The 23,081-nt window shown below is 44.1% G+C and overlaps 1 protein-coding gene across 3 annotated transcripts; it reads right to left on the bottom strand.

Moving 5' to 3' along the window:
• Positions 1-265: 265 nt before the first annotated feature.
• LOC115206565 (integrin-linked protein kinase) lies at positions 266-20,790 on the bottom strand. 3 transcript variants are annotated; one of them, XM_029773686.1, is made up of 13 exons: positions 20,650-20,790; positions 19,114-19,407; positions 7,060-7,225; positions 6,303-6,398; positions 6,104-6,200; positions 5,904-5,987; positions 5,542-5,627; positions 5,254-5,363; positions 4,918-5,045; positions 2,668-2,789; positions 2,425-2,524; positions 2,137-2,267; positions 266-2,001 (listed from the first exon to the last, which is right to left on the bottom strand). In XM_029773686.1, exons 2-13 carry the CDS (start codon positions 19,200-19,202, stop codon positions 1,852-1,854), a joined length of 1,359 nt encoding a protein of 452 aa, XP_029629546.1. In that variant the 5' UTR covers positions 19,203-19,407; positions 20,650-20,790; the 3' UTR covers positions 266-1,851. The 3 variants fall into 3 exon arrangements, with proteins under 3 accessions (XP_029629546.1, XP_029629547.1, XP_029629548.1); XM_029773687.1 differs by having other exon boundaries at positions 19,114-19,312; positions 20,650-20,768; XM_029773688.1 differs by having other exon boundaries at positions 19,114-19,269; positions 20,650-20,768.
• Positions 20,791-23,081: the final 2,291 nt, after the last annotated feature.

Here is a 23,081-nt window from a genome sequence, read left to right as displayed (position 1 = left end):
GCACCCGAGTGGCGAAGCGGTCTATGATCGCTGATCGGAGTCTACAGAATGCCTTATCAAAAGAGATTTAAATATGTATTTTAGTACTAAATCAATGACATAGTAGACCTAATAAAAAGTCATGTTGGACAGAACACTAGTAAATGCTGGTAATTCTGCAATAAACACTAAGCTTGTCTGCACCAAGCTGCAAGAATGAACCTCCACTATCACTCACCAGATTGAGAAACACACCAATAGAAGATCTTTCAGACTAAATAAATTATTTGTTTGTTTTTAATATACTTATATATAAATTACATAGTTTTGTATAAGACATGCTCGTTCTTGGCTTTTACCCTGGTGATTCAGCACAAATAAGCAAGCTGGTGGACAGACAGAACAAATGCATATGAAAAAACAAATAAGTATTACATAGGTCAATAAAAGAGGAAATAACTCATGAGGCTACAACAATGCAGAATGTTAATGTTATCCCCTTATTGTCCACTTCATCTTCACTTTCCTGTGAAATGTTGGGAATTGCCTCTGGCATAAACAAAGCCACAGAATTCAACAAAACTGGGAGTTGAAGAAAACAAATCCCAATGATCTGAGGGCAGAATATACAGTGGATGAAACGTTAAAAATTATCAATGTTATTTAAGCATGTCAGATTTCTTTAGTTCGTTTTGGTGTTCGGCAGCATTCTGCAGGTTTTTTCCCGGCTGTTCGGCACACATTTTTGTCAAGGCATGTTTGGTAGCTGAAGTCTACGTCCTTTCATTGGTGATTGGTCAACAGTAGGGATTCTTCACTGACTTGTCATTCAACGAGATGACACATTTTCAGGCAAAAACATTTTACTTGAGAAATACTGCACAAAACATCTTAGATGTAAAATTGAGCGACTAAGACCTCTGCAAAAAGGTCAACAAACATATTTCTTGATTTATCTTATATTAATTCAGAATATTTTCAGGAAGTGTTATGGATATGTTGTTGTACGGCTTCTGAAGAGGGACAAATAGTAATATTGCTGCTTTTTTCTTGTTTTTCAAGCAAATGTCTTAATAAGGGTGTATGAGGCACAGATGGTCGCCTAGCCGAGTTCTGCTAGGAGCAACAAGAACCTAGTATGCGGACGCCTAAGCACGTGTAAAAAGTGGTTCTGCTCACTCCCCTGCACTTACTGAAGAATACTGGACATTGAAATGCTTGGTCGGATAAATAGTCTAAGCAGGAGCAATCCTATAATCCTGTTTGCATACATACAATTTGCCCTTGAAACAAAGGAAACCAGCCATACAGTACACACTCAGTTCCACAAGACAAGCTTCAGGCTAATATAGCAACATACTGTTTTCGTAAGAGCTTTCATTAATCAGTAATAACAGGTTACAGGTCACTTTACAGTGTCTGACCCCTAGATAGTGAGACCCCCTCCAGAGGTAAAGAAAGGAAGCAGTGCAACAGACAGATTGTCATCCTGACCTCCACAGGTTATTCAGTCAAAGATAGAGGCTTGTACTCAGTCCACATGATTAGAGCACAACAGTCGGAACAGTCCATTCTTAGCTCCTGCATGGACACGATGAGACAGTGACGTAGATGAAAGTACTGATAACTCATCTTGATAAGTAAAAAAAAAAAGAAAATCAATCATAATCAAGAATAAAACAAGTGACTGTCGCCATTTTAGTTTTCAGAGGCTTAAGTTACAGAGGCACTGAGGGCAGCGGTAAGTAGTGAGAGTAGGTCTAAGGCAATACTGGTAAGCACCACATATCTGGATGATATCTGGGGCAAGATATCTAGGACAAGATATCTGGGGGTTTAGGAGGGTAATTCAAGGCAGAGCAAAAAAGCAGTTCACTTGTCCTGCATTTTCTCCAGGATGGGCACGATCATGTCAAATTTAGGCCTCTTGGCTGGATCTTCGTTCATACAGATCTTCATGAGCTTGCAGATGTGGGGTGAGATGCCGGGAGGGATGGTGGGTCGTAGGCCTTCCAGGGCCACCTGAGGGCAGAACAGAGAGAGGGAACTATGTCAGAGACACTCTGGGAAGAAGACTAAACAGAGACGTGTGTTTTGAGATTCCGATGATGTAATGAATCCTATAACTTCTAGCACCCTGAACTGAAGCGGTCTCACCTTCATGCCTATCTCCATGTTGGAGAGGTCAGCGAAGGGCACCTCCCTGGTCACCAGCTCCCATAGCAACACAGCGAAGCTCCACATGTCTGCTGACCGCCGGTTGATCTCCTCAGGCTTCTTCTGCAGGGCTGCATTGGCACAGGACAGACAGGGGCAGAATCACACACATAGGTTCATAGCTGTACGAGTTCCATACATTATAGTTAAATAAAGCAAATATTTACATTCTCAAAAAGGTGAAAAGCGGTAAGCAACAGAGAGAAAATGGCTGAGTGTGTGATGTACCTTCAGGGGCTACCCATGCTGGGGAGTACATCCTGCCTGGACACTGGAAGGAGAACTTGACGTCTGACATGCTGATCCTGGCTGTCATGTCCTCGTCAATCTGTCAAGGAATATCAGGTCATTATAACAGTTGGTTTCAAACACAAGGAAGTCATCCACCAAGGCATAAGAAGCATGAGTGAAACACATGACAACTATATCACTGTAGTGCATATGTAATGTTAATGTGAGTCCTTCTCTCACCATGACGCTCTTGCTGTTGAGAGAGTGTCGAGAGATCATGGGCTCGAGCGTGTGCAGGAAGGCCATCCCACAGGCAATGTCCAAAGCAAACTTCACCGCCTGTGTCTGGTCAACCACAAAGTCTGACAGAAAACAGATCCATGGCAGTCATTTTCACACATTAGCAACAGCTGTAACATTGTACTCCTTCTCCAGTCACTAGTACAGTAATATGATTAGCTAGATCTTTTCCAATTCTTAAGCCTGAACTTTAAAAACAGACGTCCAGGCATATTCGATGAATCAAATCAAAACTTTGTCACATACGCTGAATACAACATGTAGACCTTACTGTGAAATGCTTACTTACAAGCCCTTTAACCAACAGTGCAGTTCAAGAAAGAGTTCAGAAAACATTTAGCAAATAAACTAAAGTAAAAAATGTTTTAAAAGTAACGAGGCTATATATACAGGGGGTACCGGTACCGAGTCAATGTGCGGGGGTACAGCTTAGTCGAGGTAATTTGTACATGTAGGTAGGGGTGAAGTGACTATGCATAGATAATAAACAGCGAGTAGCAGCAGTGTTCAAAACAAATGGAAGGGGGGGGGTTATTGTAAATAGTCCGGTGGCCAGTTGATGATTTGTTCAGCAGTCTTATGGCTTCGGGGTAGAAGCTTTGGTCCGCGCACGCTTTGAGTACACGTCCTGGTAATAATCTGGCCCCTCAGCTTTGTGAATGTTGACCTGTTTAAAGGTCTTGCTCACACCGGCTACTGAGAACATTATCACACAGTCGTCCAGAACAGCTGGTGCTCTCATGCATGCTTTCTCCCTCAAAGCGAGCATAAAAAAAAACATTTAGCTCGTCTGGTAGGCTCCTGTCACTGGGCAACTCGCGTCTGGGTTTCCCTTTGTAGTGCATAATAGTTTAAGCCCTGCCACATCCGACGAGCGTCAGAGCCAGTGTAGTAGAATTCAATCTTAATCCTGTATTGACACTTTGCTTGTTTGATGGTTCGTCGGAGGGCATAGCGGGATTTCTTATACACGTCCGGATTAGTGTCCCGCTCCTTGAAAGCAGCAGCTCTAGCCTTTAGCTCGATGCAGATGTTGCCTGTTATTCATGGCTTCTGATTGGGATATGTACGTACGGTCACTGTGGGGACGACGTCATCGATGAAGCCGATGACTGAGGTAGTATACTCCTCAATGGCATTGGATGATTCCCACGAACATATTCCAGTCTGTGCTAGCAAAACAGTTCGGTAGCGTAGCATCCGCATCATCTGACCATTTGCCAAATAGAGGGCGGGGGAGAGCTTTGTATGCATCTCTGTGTGTGGAGTAAAGGTGGTCTAGAGTTTTTTTCCCATCTGGTTGCACATGTGACAAGCTGGTAGAAATTAGGTAAAACGGATTTAAGTTTTCCTGCATTAAAGTCCCCGGCCACTAGGAGTGCCGCTTCTGGGTGAGCAATTTCTTCTTTGCTTATGGCCTTAGAGTTGGTTGAGTGCGGTCTTAGTGCCAGCATCGGTTTGTGGTGGTAAATAGACGGCTATGAATAATTTAGATGAGAACTCTCTTGGTAGATAGTGTGGTCTACAGCTTATCATAAGGCACTCTACCTCAGGCGAGCAAAACCTCGAAACATGTTTAATACTAGACATCGCGCACCAGCTGTTATTGACAAATAGACACACACCCCACCCCTCGTCTTACTAGACATAGCTTCTCTGTCCTGCCGGTGCATGGAAAATCCCGCCAGCTCTATATATCCGTATCGTCGTTCAAACATAAGATATTACCGTTTTTAATGTCCCGTTGGTAGGATAATCTTGACCATAGGTCATCAATTTTATTTTCCAATGATTGCACGTTGGCCAATAGAACAGATGGCAGCGTGGGTTTACTCACTCGCCTACGAATTCTCAGAAGGCAGCCCGACCTCCGCCCCCCCTTTCTCCATCTTTTCTTCACACAAATGACGGGGATTTGGGCCTGTTCCCAAGAAAGCAGTATATCCTTTGTGTCGGACTCATTAAAGGAAAAATCTTCCAGTTCGAGTAGTCGCTGTTCTGATGTCCAGAAGTTATTTTCAGTCATAAAAGACGGTAGCAGCAAAATTATGTACAAAATAAGATAAAAAACAAGATACAAACAACGCACAATTGGCATATAAAACATCAGCCGTCTTTCCATGACCTTAACTCAACGTACTATCCCACATTGGAAGTCTTTAGTACAATGCAGGTTAGTGTGGTACTCACCAGTGCCCTGGTGAAGCACGTTGTAGAGGGAGCCATAGGGCATCCAGTGTGTGATGATGATGGGGTGAGGGGCGGGAGGAGACTGACACGCTCCCAACATGGGCAGCACATTGGGGTGGGAGAATATCCTGGGATGGGCCCGAGGAAGAGGGACACGGGGAAAGAGAGAGAAATATACATATAGGATGGGACATATGCGGGACAATCTAAACCAAAATAACTTCCATACAGATCAACATGTCAGTAAATAAAAACGTGTAAGAGGAAGAAAGACATATCCACAGAACAGGAGAAAATACACCTACAATGAACAATAAGCAGGTAAAAAGTTATTACCTGAGTTTGGGATACTCCTCATTGAAGTCTCTGCTCTTTCTGGTGGACCAGTCGCGAACCTTCAACACTTTCACCACAACCTCATTCCCCTGCCAGCGTCCGTGCCACAACTAAAGAAAAAATGATTGAGACACAGTTCCAGCATAACCTCCACAATATACAGTATAACTTGATGCAAAGCATATGCTGATGTATGTCAGTGTTTCAGAGATGAATCACTTTGTAACATGAGTTGCGGACATCAGCAACAGATAAAACAGCAGTCATGTAGAAACAACAGCTCCATACCTCTCCAGACTGGTTCTCATTGATCTTAGCCAGGAGGGAGAGCTGTTTGAAGTCAATGCCCGCTGCTTTATTCAACGTGCCGTTACCTGCACGCATTGACACACAGAGGACAGGACAGAGTTGAAGAGCATAGCTGAAGCCCTAGGCCTGGCAAAAAGCCCTACTATTTCTGAACAATTTAGCACACTGAAAGGTAGTGGAAATGTCATCAGGCACATTGGGGACAACCAGAGACCTGTGGGACATTTACTGGATGTTCATTCCTTTCTACGAACTGTGCCTGATATTCACTTCTTGTTTTCTCCGAGCTTAGTAATGAAAACCAGGCAGCTAGTAAATGGCTTTGTGGCTGTGGGACTTACGGGGTCGAGTTCTGGTGGTGCCTTTCCAAAACGTGTCCTTGAAGGGGACCTTGGTCAAACTCTGGCCCAACTTTTCTGCTTTCTCTGAGAGGGGGGCGAACAGAAAGCACACATTGATTAGGTAACAGGGCTAACACAGATAATAAATCACAGTTTTCTTGCCAACAATGGATGATGCAGAGTAATAGGATGTTGAATACCTTGGAGGGCTTCACGCAGGTGAGGTTTGGCTTTGTCCAGAGGAGTTTCTCCATACTTATTACAGATGTTCACCTGAGCTCCGTTAGTCACCAGGTCCTGAGGAAGATAGACATCAATGTAACTCCAGTGGTACATAAACTGTTATTCACATAGAAATAGAGACAGTACCCACAGTAGGCCACCAGGGGGCATACTGACCTCAGCCACTGGGTCCTGACCCCAGAAGCAGGCGTAATGCAGTGGGGTGTTGCCGTGCTCGTTGGCAGTGTTGACATCTGCTTTGCACTGGATCAGCTAGGAGACCGAACCACAAGATTAGATTAGACAACACAAGGCTGTCCAGATCCTGTTTAGATTATATACAGTGACGCTAGTAATCCACATACGGCAGGCCTGGAAAAGGATTTCTCCTGTCTGCTCAAACATTCCAGAGGTATTATGACATGTCTAATATTAAACCAAATCATAACTGTGGTCTGCAGCACTACGAAACCAGAAACCTGTCATAGACTAACACTACTGCATTGAATGACATAAGATTTGAGAGTTACTAGAAGGACCAGAAAGAAAGATACAATTATTTTAAAGAAAATAACTGACTTGATTACCTATGGCAAATCACAGTGTGTGTGTCAGTGTCTCATTTTGACTTGCTTAGGCTTGAGTTGAAGATGCTATGTTGCAACTGGGTACAGTTTAAAAACAATATCCACCCAACACTATTTGGGAAATGGTGCCAATGTCTCTCCCCGTGAAATGACTGATGTCAGCACTGCAACAAGAGTAGACAGGTCTTAACCATGCAGTGAGTTTGGGTGTTGAGCAGCCATCAACTCTGGTTTCATAAGTTCCTTCCTGGGCTTTTATTGGGGAAGCTATATCAACCTAAAGAGACCTTAATTGACCTCAAGTGTTTGTTTGTGTGTGTGTGCAGTGTGTGTCCACTCAGCCCCACCTTGCCCACGATGTCTCTGTGGCCGTGGCTGGAGGCCAGGTGCAGGGGCGTGTCATCTCCTCTGTTCATGACGTTGATGCGAGCCCCTCTCATGATGAGCATGTCCACCACGCTGGAGCGGCCTTCCCTGCAGGCCCAGTGGAGAGGACTGAAGCCATGGTCGTCCCTGAGGACAGAATACAGCACCACATTAACATCCCACTGTACTGCTTTCACACCACAGACGGCTTACTACTAGCAATGAGGAAAGGGAAATGATATGAAAACATATTTATTTGTAAAATGACCAGAGGCTAAATATGACACAACACAACCCTGTAACATAACAGCAGCAAGGAACTGAAAATGCCTAGCAGGACTCTTCATTACTTAGTAATGGTGTAGGCCTATCTGGATTCTCAGTACTAAAGGGTGCTACTTACAGCATAGGCCTGTTAGTAAATGTGAGGTAGGCAAAAACTCCCTGTGCCTGTTAGGCCTAATGGCTATGTGTCGATGCCTAATGGCATATAGAAACATTAAAATGCCTATAAGTAAGTCTTCAAAGTGTTTATATCTATTGAAAACAGCAGAGTGGAATTAGGAAGTAGACAGGGGAATGCAGTGCAGCGAACTAGTGGGCAAAAACAGCTGATCCTGACTGATACTGAAATTCAGTCAACATCCAGCCAGAAAACAGGAACTAAATGTGAACTCAGCCTGCCCTTCAGTCAGTCACAGAGCGACAGTGCTGCTGGCAGTGGCAAACCATCCCACTCTGCCTTAGTCACAGTGACAGAAACACATGTTAGGACAGTGGCCTGACTGGCCTCAGTGACAGGACAGGAGTGACGCCTCCTCACTACAGCATCCCAGCAATGACCTTGAGAACCTAACAGTGACAACGCCAGTCAACCAGAGAGAGAGAGCTGGGTTCGTGCATTCAGTTCGATTGAACGTTTGGTACGTTGTGTAACGCTTTGTACTGAACGACACCTTTCCCCAAAACGTTCTTCAACAGACTGACGTATGTTCGCTCCGTTTGGTGGGTGTGGCTTGAAGAAATGAGTGATGTAATTAAAAAGGGCAGTGGCCATGCTGACAGCGGTCCCCAACCTCAGCATCTCCAACACTTCCCAATTTTTCAACTGGTCATCCAGAACAGCACAGGAACCGTTTAATTGAACATTTCACTACATTTGTTCATACTGAACGCAGCCCATGCAGAGAATGCGTGCATGAAAAGGAAAGCTAAATAGAAAGAGGGACAGTCAGAGGGAGAGCTGGCCAGAGTATAGTAGTGAGGCAGTCAGGAAAGGGGGACTAAAACAACAGGCCAATCTTTCTCTGCAGGCCTTATAAGGGTCGGGGAGACTTCCTTCACACAACTCCCCAGCTGCTATGTCATCCTGCATTTCTCTGGCTACTACTGTGTTCTCCTGTCACTGGCCTTCATCACCTCAGCCACCCTCCACAGATCCTTCTCTCTCCCTCTCCCCCAGTCAACTCGTAGAGCAACAGTTGGGAGAGGAATTTGACGATGAAATTTCCATTCCCCACTCATTCCGGAATTTCAGAAGAATTTCATAGGGCTCTGATGAGCTTGTGTGCCAAGGTGTATGAACCTCTGCGTATAATTTAAATCATGCTGCACTTGCTAGAAAGACAGAGAGAAAAGTGCTGAATGTTTATATCTGGTGGTTGAGAACTGAGGGTTAGAACTGAGGGGGTATTGTGATGAAAGCAGACCCCTTCCTGGAGTCCTAACCCTCCACTTCCACAACAACATACACACAGGAGACTGTGTTCCAGGGAAAACAGCCTCAATGAGGCCCACAGAGACCCTGCCTCCCCAGACACACACCATCCGGAAATATGGGTGGATGATGTTGTATAGATGGGCTAAATCTGTTGTGAGCACAGTGTGCTCTTACAGAGGCCCTCTCCAACAGACAATGATCTCACGTAGGACAGTAATTGAAATGAATGATCCCAGCAGAGTTCATTCTACAGCTGCACGATATAGGCCCCAAAAAAATCTAAATTGCAATTATTTTACCCAAATATTGCAATTTGACACACGATCAAAACACGAGTCAGTATAAATGTATGTACATATGTGTGAGTGAGTGTTGTGTGTGTTGGAGTATCAGTGTGTCTGTGTGTGTAGAGCCCTGCGAGTGGGCATAGAGACAAAAATAAAAAGGTCAATGAGGATACAAGGTCAACTCAGATAGCCCGTGTAGCTATTTTGTTAGCTAATTATCAGTGGTATTGCTTGGGGATAGAAGCTGTTAAAGAGCCTGTTGGTGCCAGACTTGATGCACCGGTACCGCTTGCCGTGCAGAAGCAGAGAATAATCTATGGCTTGGGTGGTTGGAGTAACACATTTCTGGGCCTTCCTACCACATCTCCTGATATAGATGCCCTGGATGGCAGGAAGCTTGTTTAATTACCCTTTAAATGCACAGGCACCTAGACCATTTGTTTGGTTAACCTGGACATTTTACTTCATATTATGAGGCATGTCTTATCTTGCTTCAAAGTAGTGTATAACCAAAATCCCACCATAGAAACATGGAGGCAATTATTTGAGACTTCCTCATATGCGTTCTCCTGTTGAATTGGTTCTTTCCACTTCTTGTATTGTCTTGCAGCCAAAGGCAGCATTCCTAGTCATATTAGCAACCCATGATACATTGTTGCATCTTTAGATCTCTCCTCAACATTTCTAACAGATATTTCCATCTCTGTCCAAGAAACCGCGGTGCACATTTTAGAAGTGTTTCCCCACCAATTGCATTTCGGAACATTCACACGTAGACCTACCGCCATGTGCACATTGCTGCGCCTAAAGTGTGAAGAAATACTAGTTTATCAAAGTAGTGTACGTCCACTACTTAGATGCCCATCATGGGGACTAAGAAGTGAGTATACGCAAAACCCACTAAACAATGTGGGTGGGGCCTCCTGAGTGGCGCAGCGATCTAAGGCACTGCACCGCAGTTAGGGGGGTTAGGGGAGGGTCTGGCCGGCCCGGGATGTCCTTGTCTCATGGCGCTCTAGCGACTCCTGTGGCAGGACGTGCACATGCACGCTGACACGGTCGAGAGTTGGATGGTGTTTCCTCATTGGTACTGCTGGCAAGGAGTGAGTGACAGAAAGGGGCAGCGAATGGATTTACTATCAGAGGAATATATTTCTGATTTCGGGCAGGGCCTTAAATTTGGCAGAAGCAATCAGGCCTGAGTAGTGTAGAGCCTGAATATTGCGGGCATGGGTAGGACTCAGGCTTAAAATTAATGCCTGTGCAGGGCTCTAACCCAGGCCAATGAGTCAGTCAGTGGAGACAGGACAGGGGGGTGTCGCCGACCTTTTCCAGCAGGGTTGCCCAGGCCAGGGGGCTTCAGAAGGGCTTTCTCCTGCCGTCCTGGCTGCCCCCCCCCGCCCCCCCGGGTGGGGTTACTTTAGGCAGTTCCACCTGCCAACAGGGCTCAGATCGGCAGATGGAAGAACCCCGTCTACACTCTGTCTCTATGCTGAGCTCACAGTGAGATCATATGTCAAACATCAATGGCCTGATACAGATCTAATCCTCTTTCACACTAGTCTATTTGAATACTGTTAAAAAAACCTCACAAGTAACAAGCCATCCACAGAAATGAGAGTCAAGCTACCAATTAAAGAGGCTTGACTGTGATTTGAGAAATCTCATACTTGTTTAGTGTGACTGTAGCCTACAGTAGGATGAGTTGCAGCTGGCTCCAGTGGGAGCTGGGAAGGCCCAAAGGGTACAGCTGGCTTTACAGTTCACACCCTAGTCCAGGGCCAGCCCCTCCAACACAGACATAACGTTATGTTGGTGACCCTCCCAGACTACTGTCTGCTCAGCCCAGTCAGGTGCTGGGCTATATGGGTTAACTACACGTCTACCCTTCCCCGGGGAATTAAATATAAACAGCCTTCTGTGACCGTACACAATCCACCCTTCCTCTTCACCAAACAAGGAGCCTCTAACTCATAACCATGGTATGTCACAGCACTGACTTTAGGCCTAATGATAGGTTTTCACCCACAGCAGAACTCTGCAGAAGTGAAACTATAATTCATGTTGAGGATGATTTATTCTTGAATGTGCTTTTATTATAGCTACAGATAGTAGGCCTACAGCTATGGTTGACACTCCTTTACCACCCAGCAGACTGGCAGAACAGTTCACACACACACACACAACATTATGAAGAGTGGGGATTGAGGCAGAGTGGAGTGGGGGGATTGAGGCAGAGCCAGGGAGTCATTTTTGTAACGTTCTGGTGTCGGCTACTTTTTATGCTAAGTGGACCAGATACACTGACTATCTGAACCACCTGCGTCGACACAGGTAGCCCAATTCTTGTCTTTTGACCAATTTATCAGCTTTTTGCCAATAAATTGGCCTGTGTAAACACAGCCAATATTATCTTTAAGAGTTTTGATCTTCAGTGCAGGAATAAAAACTCAGAGACAGGTGTAAGACATAAAATAAGAACTACGGTAGAGTAGGCCTAAATAGAAGAAGACTTCAAGACATAGCCTAATGCTACCCAAACGGACCACTTCAAAAGAATACATCACTCATTAGCATACGTTTGTCCATCGTGAGGAAATGTTGAGGGGAAATGAGTGGCACTATCTAATACCACTGGGAGAGGAGTACAGGAAACAGAAGAATGCAAGAGAGGAAGGTGTTATGGCTCTGCCACTGCCTCTGTGCATTCCTTCTGCAAAAACACGTTTCCATCTACGGTAAAGTCACCCCGTACAAAAGAAAAATCACGAAAGCCGTGATGGAAACAGGAAGTATCGGTACATATAAAAAAAATTAAATGGCGCACGATAATTTGCTTGTTTGACACGGTGGGATCATTGTGTCTTAAATTGATTATCCGAAAAATGGTGGTGGAAACGGTTTTAAGTGCAAATATTGATATAATAACCATCATATGGAAGTAAAGTTGGAGTCACGCGATGATATGGTGTGTGGTCCTCCCACTACGACTCTGGAAGCATGCAGTTTATTAGGCTACAGATGATATGGTGTGTGGTCCTCCCACTACCACTCTGGACAGCATGCAGTTTATTAGGCTACAGATGATATGGTGTGTGGTCCTCCCACTACCACTCTGGACAGCATGCAGTTTATTAGGCTACAGATGATATGGTGTGTGGTCCTCCCACTACCACTCTGGACAGCATGCAGTTTATTAGGCTACAGATGATATGGTGTGTGGTCCTCCCACTACCACTCTGGACAGCATGCAGTTTATTAGGCTACAGATGATATGGTGTGTGGTCCTCCCACTACCACTCTGGACAGCATGCAGTTTATTAGGCTACAGATGATATGGTGTGTGGTCCTCCCACTACCACTCTGGACAGCATGCAGTTTATTAGGCTACAGATGATATGTTGTGTGGTCCTCCCACTACGACTCTGGACAGCATGCAGTTTATTAGGCTACAGATGATATGGTGTGTGGTCCTCCCACTACGACTCTGGACAGCATGCAGTTTATTAGGCTACAGATGATATGGTGTGTGGTCCTCCCACTACCACTCTGGACAGCATGCAGTTTATTAGGCTACAGATGATATGGTGTGTGGTCCTCCCACTACGACTCTGGAAGCATGCAGTTTATTAGGCTACAGATGAAATAAGTTGATCTTCACAGGGTGGTGAAAGTGAACGGTGATGAGCTTGATGCTCCTCTACAATAAAGAGAGGGTCTTATTCTGGTCGATGCTTGACAAGTACAAATATTCTCGCTCTTATCCATAATAATCTCATTATGTAGTATAGCCTACCCGCACTATATCTGCATGCCAAGACCAGAGTAGGCACATTTGCTAGTTAACGCAACAGTTTGTGACAATACTATCAGTGGAGTTGAAAATGCGATGGAAACACATCGAACATGAGAACTTAAAGAGAAAAGGTACAGTGTGATTACTACATCATCACACAGTGATTTTCATCAGCAACAAGTCCGTTTGGTGGAAACACACCACTGGTGGGAAAATGTGCATATATTTATTTTTGCAGATTTTATAATATTTGCATGAAAAGTTGTTGCGTATTGGAGGGTTTTTTTCTGGATTAAAAATTGTGCTTTGGTGGTGGTGGGCATTGCAGGGGGCATGGTCAGCCAGGCAGAATTTAAGAACATTTTAGAGGCCCCCCACCCCATGTTCGCAGGGTCGCGAAATCTTTGCATTTTTAAGCCAATTTCCTGCAATTCTACACATTTCTCCATGGAGTTGAGAGAACATTTAGCCATATTAAAGCTAATTTCCTACAATTCCATGTATTTTGCTATGGCTAATGCTGTGTTATTTTGCCCAAACATAACAAAATCAACAGAAAATCAATACTGATTGTCTAGCTATAATTTTTGGTGATTGTTAGTCATTTTTATTATTTAAACCCTTATTTAACTAGGCAAGTCAGTTAAGAACAAATTCTTATTTTCAATGACGTCCTAGGAATAGTTCAGGGGCAGAACGACAGATTTTTAGCTTGTCAGCTCAGGGATTTGATCTGGCAACCTTTCGGTTACTGGTCCAACGCTCTAACCACTAGGCTACCCTGCTGCTCCAAAGATATATTCTCAGAGAGAGCGATAGATATTTGGTTCATTATTTTTTCTACAGACTGACCTCCATGTCTTATATCATTGCTTATTTGAGATGTTCTTACTATAATATGGACTTGGTCTTTTACCAAATAGGGCTATCTTCTGTATACCACCCCACCTTGTCACAACACAACTGATTGGCTAAAACACATTAAGGAAAGAAATTCCACAAATTAAAACAAGGCACACCTGTTAATTGGGCTCCCGAGTGGCGCAGCTGTCTATGGCACTACATATCAGTGTTAGAGGCATCACTACAGTCCCTGGTTCTCAATTGGCTGACTTTTTATTAGGTTTACTATGTCACTGATTTAGTACTACAATACATATTTAAATCTCTTGATAATGCATTCTGTAGACTCCGATCAACGATCATAGCTCCCGAGTGGTGCAGCGGTCTATGGCACTGCATCTCAGCGCAAGAGGCGTCACTACAGTCCGTGGTTCATATAAAGGCTGTATCACATCCTGCCGTGATTGCGAGTCCCATAGGGCGGTGCACAATTGGCCCAGCGTCGTCCGGGTTTGGCGATCATTGTAAATAAGAATTTGTTCTTAACCGACTTGCCTAGTTAAATCAAAAAAATATATATATATTAATGCATTCCAGGTGACTGACTCATGAAGCTGGTTGAGAGAATGCCAAGCGTGTGCAAAGCTGTCATCAATGCAAAGGGTGGCTACATCAAAGAAGCTCAAATATATTTAGATTTGTTTAAAACTTTTTTGGTTACTACATGATTCCATATGTGTTCTTCACTAGTTTACAATGTGGAAAATTGTAAAGATAAAGAAAAACCCTTGAATGAGTAGGTGTCCACACTTTTGACTGGTACTGTATATCTACAGAAATAAGACAGACCTTGTTTCTGTTGCCTGTTTGAGTGTTTGTTTAATAGCCTACTGATTCCGTGAGCACCAAGCCTCATGCAACGGCAAAATGTCGGATAAAGCAATTTCACAGACTCAGCTGTTTTTAGTCTTTGCTATGCTGTAAAGACTTTACTGTTTCTCTCTCATAAGTACAGACTGGGATGTATTTAGTGTTGTTTACACTGTACCAAACAGGCAGAAAAATATTGTAATCTAACAGCACCTGTTTGTCACACATATGCATGCAGCTCTTGCTCCTATGCCCCCATTTTTCATGATATCCTTATTGTTATTACAATTATGATCATAATATTAAGGTCGTTATCATTAGTAGGCTTGATATAGTATCCTTGTATAATCACCATTGAGCTGTAGGCCTAAGAGCCCAACCGGCTTAGTCTAAAGCCTATACTTCAATATATAGGCTACCGTATAAATCATTCAGCATACAGAGACATTCATGTATTGAAATGCAATCAAGCATTTTAGTTTTAAAATGAAATAACAAATGGAGCTTTGAATAATTAGCCTAAACAAACCACAATTCACAAATGCATGCAACTGTTTTTAGTATGCTGTAATAAAAGGCTATATATCTTTTTCTTTATTGTTAAGAGACTCTGGTACACTTATTTGGTGTTGTTTACACAGTGACTGTTTGGCACACATAATACTCACAAAACACTTGATCCTATACCCTCCCTTTTCTTGATCTCCAGTCATTTCCATGACTAAGTCAAATGTTTTCCACAGATCCGACTTCCCCTTTCCGTCCTGAGCAACAAGTAAACTTTTGCCTGTTTCTAATGTATTTTTCACATCACGTGTTACTGTGTTCACAGATTAAAACCAATTTATTGATGTGATTATATTAGGCTATTGGTCAGGCCTATTGGTCAGATGCATGCGATGCTTACATGTTTCACATAAAGAGAGCAAGGGTTGAGGGAATAGCAAATGTTTTTCATAAACAGAACTTTTCAGTCAGAAACAAGTAACAAACTAAATGGCTGAACTTGATACATCTGTGGCATTGTGTTGTGTGACAAAACTGCACAATTTGGAATGGCCTTTTATTGTCCCCAGCCCAAGGTGCATGTGTGTATTGATGTTGAATCAGCTTCTTGATAAGCCACACCTGTCAAGTGGATCTTGACAAAGGAGAAATGCTCACTAACATGGATGTAAACAACTTTTTTTTGCATATGGGACATTTCTGGGATGTCTTTAGCTCATGAAACATGGGACCAACACTTTACATGTTGAGTTTATATTTTTGTTCAGTATTTATGCATGCATGTAGGTATATACAGTACAGGTCAAAAGTTATAAAATAACACATGGAATCAAGTGTGCCTTGAATTCTAAACAAATCACTGAGTGTCACCAGCAAAGCACCCCCACACCATAACACCTCCTCCTCCATGCTTCATGGTGGGAACTACACATACAGAGATCAGTTCACCAAAAATCTCCAATTTGGAGTCATCAGATCAAAGGACAGATTTCCATTGGTCTAAGGTCCATTGCTCGTGTTTCTTGGCCCAAGCAAGTCTCTTCTTATTATTGGTGTCCTTTAGTAGTGGTTTCTTTGCAGCAATTCGACCATGAAGGCCTGATTTCAAGAAGTCTCCTCTGAACAGTTGATGTTGAGATGTATCTGTTACTTGAACTCTTTGAAGCATTTATTTGAGCGGCCATTTTTGAGGCTGGTAACTCTAATGAACTTATCCTCTGCAGCAGAGGTAACTCTGGGTCTTCCTTTCTTGTGGGAGTCCTTATGAGAGAGTTTCACCATAGCGCTTGATGGTTTTTGCAACTGCACTTGAAGAAACTGTGCAGTAAAACATCTGGCAGTGCTCTGTGTGGGACTGTGTTTTGCGTCACTGCATACATGGCTAGATGGCTCCTCCCATGCAGTTCACCTTGAGGATACCGTTAACAGTAGAACGTTCTCGTCTCCTAGGTGTGGACACAATCAATGATGCTTTGGCGGCTGCAATGAACAGCACAAGGAAGCAGGATTGGACCCCCGTCTCTGTCAACGTGGCCCCTGCCACTCTCACCATCCTCACCAGAGAGGTAGTTACTAACTAACCCGTCCACACCGTCATCTCCGTTACACTGACCGTTAGTAGGAGTCATGTCAGTATGGCTCTCTCCTGACCGTGATGTGTCCCCTTGTCTCCCCAGACTAACAAGGTGTTGTCAGTGCCGGGTGTGGTCAAAAGACCAACTAGTGAAAAAAAACGGTCCTAACTGGGCTGCTTGTCTTAAAGCTGCCCCACACAGGAGAATTCTCTCTCTGCCCCACACAAGAGAATTCTCTCTCTGCCCCACACAGAAGAATTCTCTCTCTGCCCCACACAGAAGAATTCTCTCTCTGCCCCACACAGAAGAATTCTCTCTCTGCCCCACAGACACACAGGAGAATTATCTCTCTGCCCGTCTTAAAGCTACCCCACACAGACACACAGGAGAATTCTCTCTCTGCCCGTCTTAAAGCTACCCCACACAGACACACAGGAGAATTCTCTCTCTGCCCGTCTTAAAGCTACCCCACACAGACACACAGGAGAATTCTCTCTCTGCCCGTCTTAAAGCTACCCCACACAGACACACAGGAGAATTCTCTCTCTGCCCGTCTTAAAGCTACCCCACACAGACACACAGGAGAATTCTCTCTCTGCCCATCTTAAAGCTGCCCCACACAGACACACAGGAGAGTTCGCTCTCCGCTTGTCACACACACACACATTTGTTTCCTATGTCCAGCCCACAACAATTCCCTGGCTTACACTCCTCCCCTTTTCTCATGCTCATTTTTGGAGGGTTGTAGACCGTTCCCCAGAGGCTTGCGTGTTATTCCTTGTAAGGACATTTAGCATTCCACTACACTGTGTCTTGCATTTACATTTGTGCACCCACACTGTCACAGAAATGAGCTCACAATCACCTTTACTAGCAGTAACTAAGAAAGTGTGGAATAGGGATATATAGGACATGGTGGGATTCAACAGGGAAGATGTGGGTGTATGTATAGTCAGCTATAAAAAAAACAACATGCAATCACAGTTATTGCAGGGGCTGAAAGGCCCAGTATGGATGTGTTTTCCCCACGGGGAAAAACAAACATCACCCTAACAGGCAATCGGGCAATGGAGACAGGCCACGTGTTCAGTTACCCGTGTACACTCACAAATACAATCCATGCATGTGTATACCATAGGCTACTGACAACAGTATGAACACAAAAAAAAACAGAACAATGAAAGCTGGTCAAAATATCTCTCTAACATATGCTCTCTAACATCTAAGCAAGGTACTCAACAACAATCAAGCCTCTGCATGAAAATGAGAAGAACAGCTTCAGACAGCATGGCCCGGGGGCAACAATTATATGTCTCTATAGTTCTATCTGGATGCAGAGATACCAGGCATGAATATAGAACTCAAAAGTCACCCTCCTTCAGAAATGTCTGAGCTCCATCAGTGGTGACAAGCCCTGCCGAGTTTCCTTTTACTGAGTCACCCGAGGATATTTACAGTGGAAGAGGCCAGGATGCATGATGAAACCTGCTTTCTAATGGACCTCCAACTGCAACCATTAAAGCCAGGCTATAGCTTAGCAGTCTATAATAGTCAAATGAAAACAGCCACATAAAAAGAGCTAAGGCAGGAAGCACCAATTATTTTTGTAGTTGTAGCATCTTCGCTCAGTCTTTGCCCAGTAACCTAATACAAATAGGAAGTCAACAAAAAGATTTCAGGGCAGTGGTCATGTGAAAACATATCCAAGACATCTGCCATCCTTTAGCTTCATTTAAAGTTCACATTCCAGGCCAAGACACGTATCCGGATAGCAGTGGGTTCAAATCTCAGGTCAAGTTCACACTGAGTTGGGGAGTCGGGCTGGCTGGGTGCCCAGCAACAAACAACCCTCACAGTCCTCGACGACAACATCAAAAGAAAGACAATGACTGTGCAATTAATTACCCAGCAATATTTGCCATCAGATTTTTATGTACTAGTAAACCAAAACAGATCCATGTCCTCTCGTTGTACATGGGATGATGTGGTGGGTCTCTGCACATTTCTGGAAGCTTTCCCGTTTCAGCTGTGTGGAACTAATTATCGGCACACAACTCAAGGCTCATAACATCACAGGGGATTGGTGAAGAACAGACGTAAAAGTATTAATTGCCTAAATCTGAATCCCTCAAAAAAAAAACTCTTCCAAGCAACTGTGTCATTTGTGTATTTTGCTATGGAATAATGACTGAGCAGTCCAACATTCGGGTGTGACAACCTATTTTGACATCTATGGGTGAGTCCAATAGATGTAGCTTCCTGATAGCTGGTCACAAGCTGCTGTGATGCCTATATACACATGCATGATTCTGAGACTTGATAGCAGGTGACATAACATCCTTGTACATGCAATTCAACATCTGAAACAGTTATTGTTTTTGAGACGCTCTGAGGACAATAAAAACATATTTTAAAAAGTACTGATAAGTTAGACTTACCCCTGATTGAGGTCATTCTCTGTGTTGTCCAACCACAGGCGAACAGCAACTGCGTTGCCTTCCCGGCACTGGGTAAAAATATCATCCATGATGGCTCACTCGGCTTCTTCTGTTAAATTTACACTGAGAGGCGGTGATGGGACTGGAGTGGGAGAACTGGAATACACAAGGGAGGCAGCCAAAGGAATTCAGGGGTGGCCTGGAGTGCATTCGTCCCTCAAAGGAGAGAACAGCAACAGTCAGGGACACAACAGGAGCCGTACAGCTACACTACAGCGATCCAGTGGCACAAATCTGAGAAGACAAACATGAGAAGGATGATAGTCGCCGGATATAACTACAGCCAAGGATTCCTCACTGCTTTTAAATACATTCTAAACACGATAGGGAACACTGTTCCAACTTCCAACCAATGCATAGACTAATAGATGTTGTGATTGACCCAACACCTGGTCGTGACTCAAACCATCTGTTTTGGGACAGATGACAAGCTCTGCTGTAACCCACTACATTTAAAAACCCTGTTTGAACAATTTCCTGAAGGCTTCTCAGGACTAGAAGAATACAAACGGTAAAAGAAAATAAAAAGTCAATGCATATGCCTTGTGGTGTACTGTGGGTTACATAGCTAGGCTACATACAATTTTTCATTTTGGTTTTCGTGAAGACTGATTCTAACTTTATAGATTAATGTATTGGTAAAGCCAAGCCATGGTCACATATTAAAGTTAAACACGTATCCTGGATATTAGCTTACATGCATACAGATAAATAAACCATGAGACCCATGGCATGAGCAGTGGCTGTTAGGGAGCATTCCAAATAACATTTAACTAACGTTCGCCAATAGCATAAAGCTAGCTAATTTACCTGACAGAGTAAGTTAGTGCAAATTTTCAAACAGGGTTCTTGCCCAAAATGCAATTACTAGTTGGCTATAGCCATATAAATATCTCGCCTAGTTAGTGATGCATGACTTATTTGGGACGAATCCAAATGGGACTCTGTAAGTTAGTGTTCAAGCAAAGTGTATTCTTGTGTGAACCATTGTGGACACAGAAAAATACAGCTACAACCAGGAATTACTAGCCAAAGACAGCCCAACATGAACTTGTCATAGCTAGCCACTAAGCTAGCTGGCCCGCTACTCCTACCCGGCTTTCCAGATAGCTTGCTAGCTAGTAACGTTAGCAGTAGTTTAAAAGTTTTGGATAACCGTGTAAGATAATAGGCTGCTGAAAAAGTGCAATGCTATGCTGTGGCTAGTTACTGTCCTAGGTAACGAACAACTTTGTTTAACAACAATTTATACATAGTTTCATTATAAAAGCCCCGTAAGGAGGGAGACCGTTGAATTAGTTTCAATCAGTTTGTTACTAGTTGACGCTTCTTTGGCCAGTCCTTTTTTCCTCCCCTTCTTCTTTGACTTCAGACCAGATGCCTGAAGCTAGCAATCTCGATAGCAAACAAACCCGAGAAATAGGACGATTGAAGTGTGAACACATCAATGTAAAAATACACATTAATTGTACTTACCCGATGGATTCAAACAGCATAGGTAATTTGACTGAGAAACAGTTCGTTAGATTGGGTTTGAAGCAGACTGTCTACGTCCCCAGTGTCCACACCCTCGTCGTCGTTTTACGTGGGAGAGAAAAACTATTTGGCCTCGTCCACTGCCAAATGCCCCATACTAGCGCCCTCTACCGGAAAACAGACAATTCTTTCTTGCGTGAAGATACACCTCCGTCCCTCCAGGGCACGTTTTTCCCTCAGGTTTTAATGACACCTTTAATCTAGGCCGAGCTTTATATACTGCTCAAAAAAATAAAGGGGACACTAAAATAACACATCCTAGATCTGAATGAATGAAATAATCTTATTTCTTTACTGACAACAAAATCACACAAAAAAAATGACAACAAAATCACACAAAAATAATCAATGGAAATCCAATTTATCAGCCCATGGAGGTCTGGATTTGGAGTCACACTCAAAATTAAAGTGGAAAACCACACTACAGGCTGATCCAACTTTGATGTAATGTCCTTAAAACAAGTCAAAATGAGGCTCAGTAGTGTGTGTGGCCTCATCGTGCCTGTATGACCTCCCTACAACGCCTGGGCATGCTCCTGATGAGGCGGCAGATGGTCTCCTGAGGGATCTCCTCCCAGACCTGGACTAAAGCATCCGCCAACTCCTGGACAGTCTGTGGTGCAACGTGGCGTTGGTGGATGGAGCGAGACATGATGTCCCAGATGTGCTCAATTGGATTCAGGTCTGGGGAACGGGCGGGCCAGTCCATAGCATCAATGCCTTCCTCTTGCAGGAACTGCTGACACACTCCAGCCACATGAGGTCTAGCATTGTCTTGCATTAGGAGAAACCCAGGGCCAACCGCACCAGCATATGGTCTCACAAGGGGTCTGAGGATCTCATCTCGGTACCTAATGGCAGTCAGGCTACCTCTGGCAAGCACAATGGAGGGCTGTGCGGCCCCCCAAATAAATGCCACCCCACACCATGACTGACCCACCGCCAAACCGGTCATGCTGGAGGATGTTGCAGGCAGCAGAACGTTCTCCACAGCGTCTCCACACTCTGCCACGTCTGTCACGTGCTCAGTGTGAACCTGCTTTCATCTGTGAAGAGCACAGGGCGCCAGTGGCGAATTTTCCAATCTTGGTGTTCTCTGGCAAATGCCAAACGTTTTGCACGGTGTTGGGCTGTAAGCACAACCCCCACCTGTGGACGTCGGGCCCTCATACCACCCTCATGGAGTCTGTTTCTGACCGTTTGAGCAGACACATGCACATTTGTGGCCTGCTGGAGGTCATTTTGCAGGGCTCTGGCAGTGCTTCTCCTGCTCCTCCTTGCACAAAGGCGGAGGTAGCGGTCCTGCTGCTGGGTTGTTGCCCTCCTACGGCCCCCTCCACGTCTCCTGATGTACTGGCCTGTCTCCTGGTAGCGCCTCCATGCTCTGGACACTACGCTGACAGACACAGCAAACCTTCTTGCCACAGCTCGCATTGATGTGCCATCCTGGATGAGCTGCACTACCTGAGCCACTTGTGTGGGTTGTAGACTCCGTCTCATGCTACCACTAGAGTGAAAGCACCGCCAGCATTCAAAAGTGACCAAAACATCAGCCAGGAAGCATAGGAACTGAGAAGTGGTCTGTGGTCCCCACCTGCAGAACCACTCCTTTATTGGGGGTGTCTTGCTAATTGCCTATAATTTCCACCTGTTGTCTATTCCATTTGCACAACAGCATGTGAAATTTATTGTCAATCAGTGTTGCTTCCTAAGTGGACAGTTTGATTTCACAGAAGTGTGATTGACTTGGAGTTACATTGTGTTGTTTAAGTGTTCCCTTTATTTTTTTGAGCAGTGTATATTCCTTTCATCGAACCCAACATGACAACTAACATGTCCGTTACGAAGGCTCTGCTGGGGGGTCCTCCTGTGGGGGAAGACGAGAGTTTGAGGACAGAACAGTGAAAGTGCCTTCCATGAAAAGCATGTTTTGTCTGTGGCCATGGATCTTGGATGGTAATTCAAAATATAGGGGTTAACTTCAAAATGGTAAGGAGTTTTACGCTTTGAGAATTATTGCTGAGGTTTGTCATAAATAACATCACTGTAAATGCAATGCCTCATCATTTCCACTAGGGAGCAGTATAAACCAGCTCTTCTCTACAGGGATAGGCAGATGAGTTGGAGGCAGAGCCCCCAAGCTGCCTGCAGACTTAGATTCACTGAAAGAATTTAAAGAAACAAAAATATGAAATTTCATTTTGCTTGTCTCCTTCTTTCCAGCGGTTTAGGGGTGTTCCACTGTGTTACATTAGAATATCTAATGCCTCAGAAATCAAGGCTACATGCAGTCTTAACCCTTGTTGTCTTAAGGGTCATGTTAAACAGCAGAGAAAACCCCCTAAATTATATTTTTTGAACTTGAAATTTGA

This window comes from Salmo trutta, chromosome 13 (assembly GCF_901001165.1).
Source record: "Salmo trutta chromosome 13, fSalTru1.1, whole genome shotgun sequence".
NCBI classification, from domain to species: Eukaryota; Metazoa; Chordata; class Actinopteri; order Salmoniformes; family Salmonidae; genus Salmo; species Salmo trutta.
The sequence above is the reverse complement of the archived record's forward strand: the minus strand, read 5'-3'. Positions and strand labels throughout refer to the sequence as shown.

Bases quoted from the DNA above. Each gene is read 5' to 3' on its own strand.
- LOC115206565 (XM_029773686.1), bottom strand. From the start codon at position 19,202: ATGGATGATATTTTTACCCAGTGCCGGGAAGGCAACGCAGTTGCTGTT. The intron at 7,226-19,113 runs GTAAGTCTAACT...TTCTGTCCTCAG, and splicing joins GAGAATGACCTCAATCAGGG to GGACGACCATGGCTTCAGTC. The intron at 5,046-5,253 runs GTAATAACTTTT...GGCCCATCCCAG, and splicing joins GAGGAGTATCCCAAACTCAG to GATATTCTCCCACCCCAATG.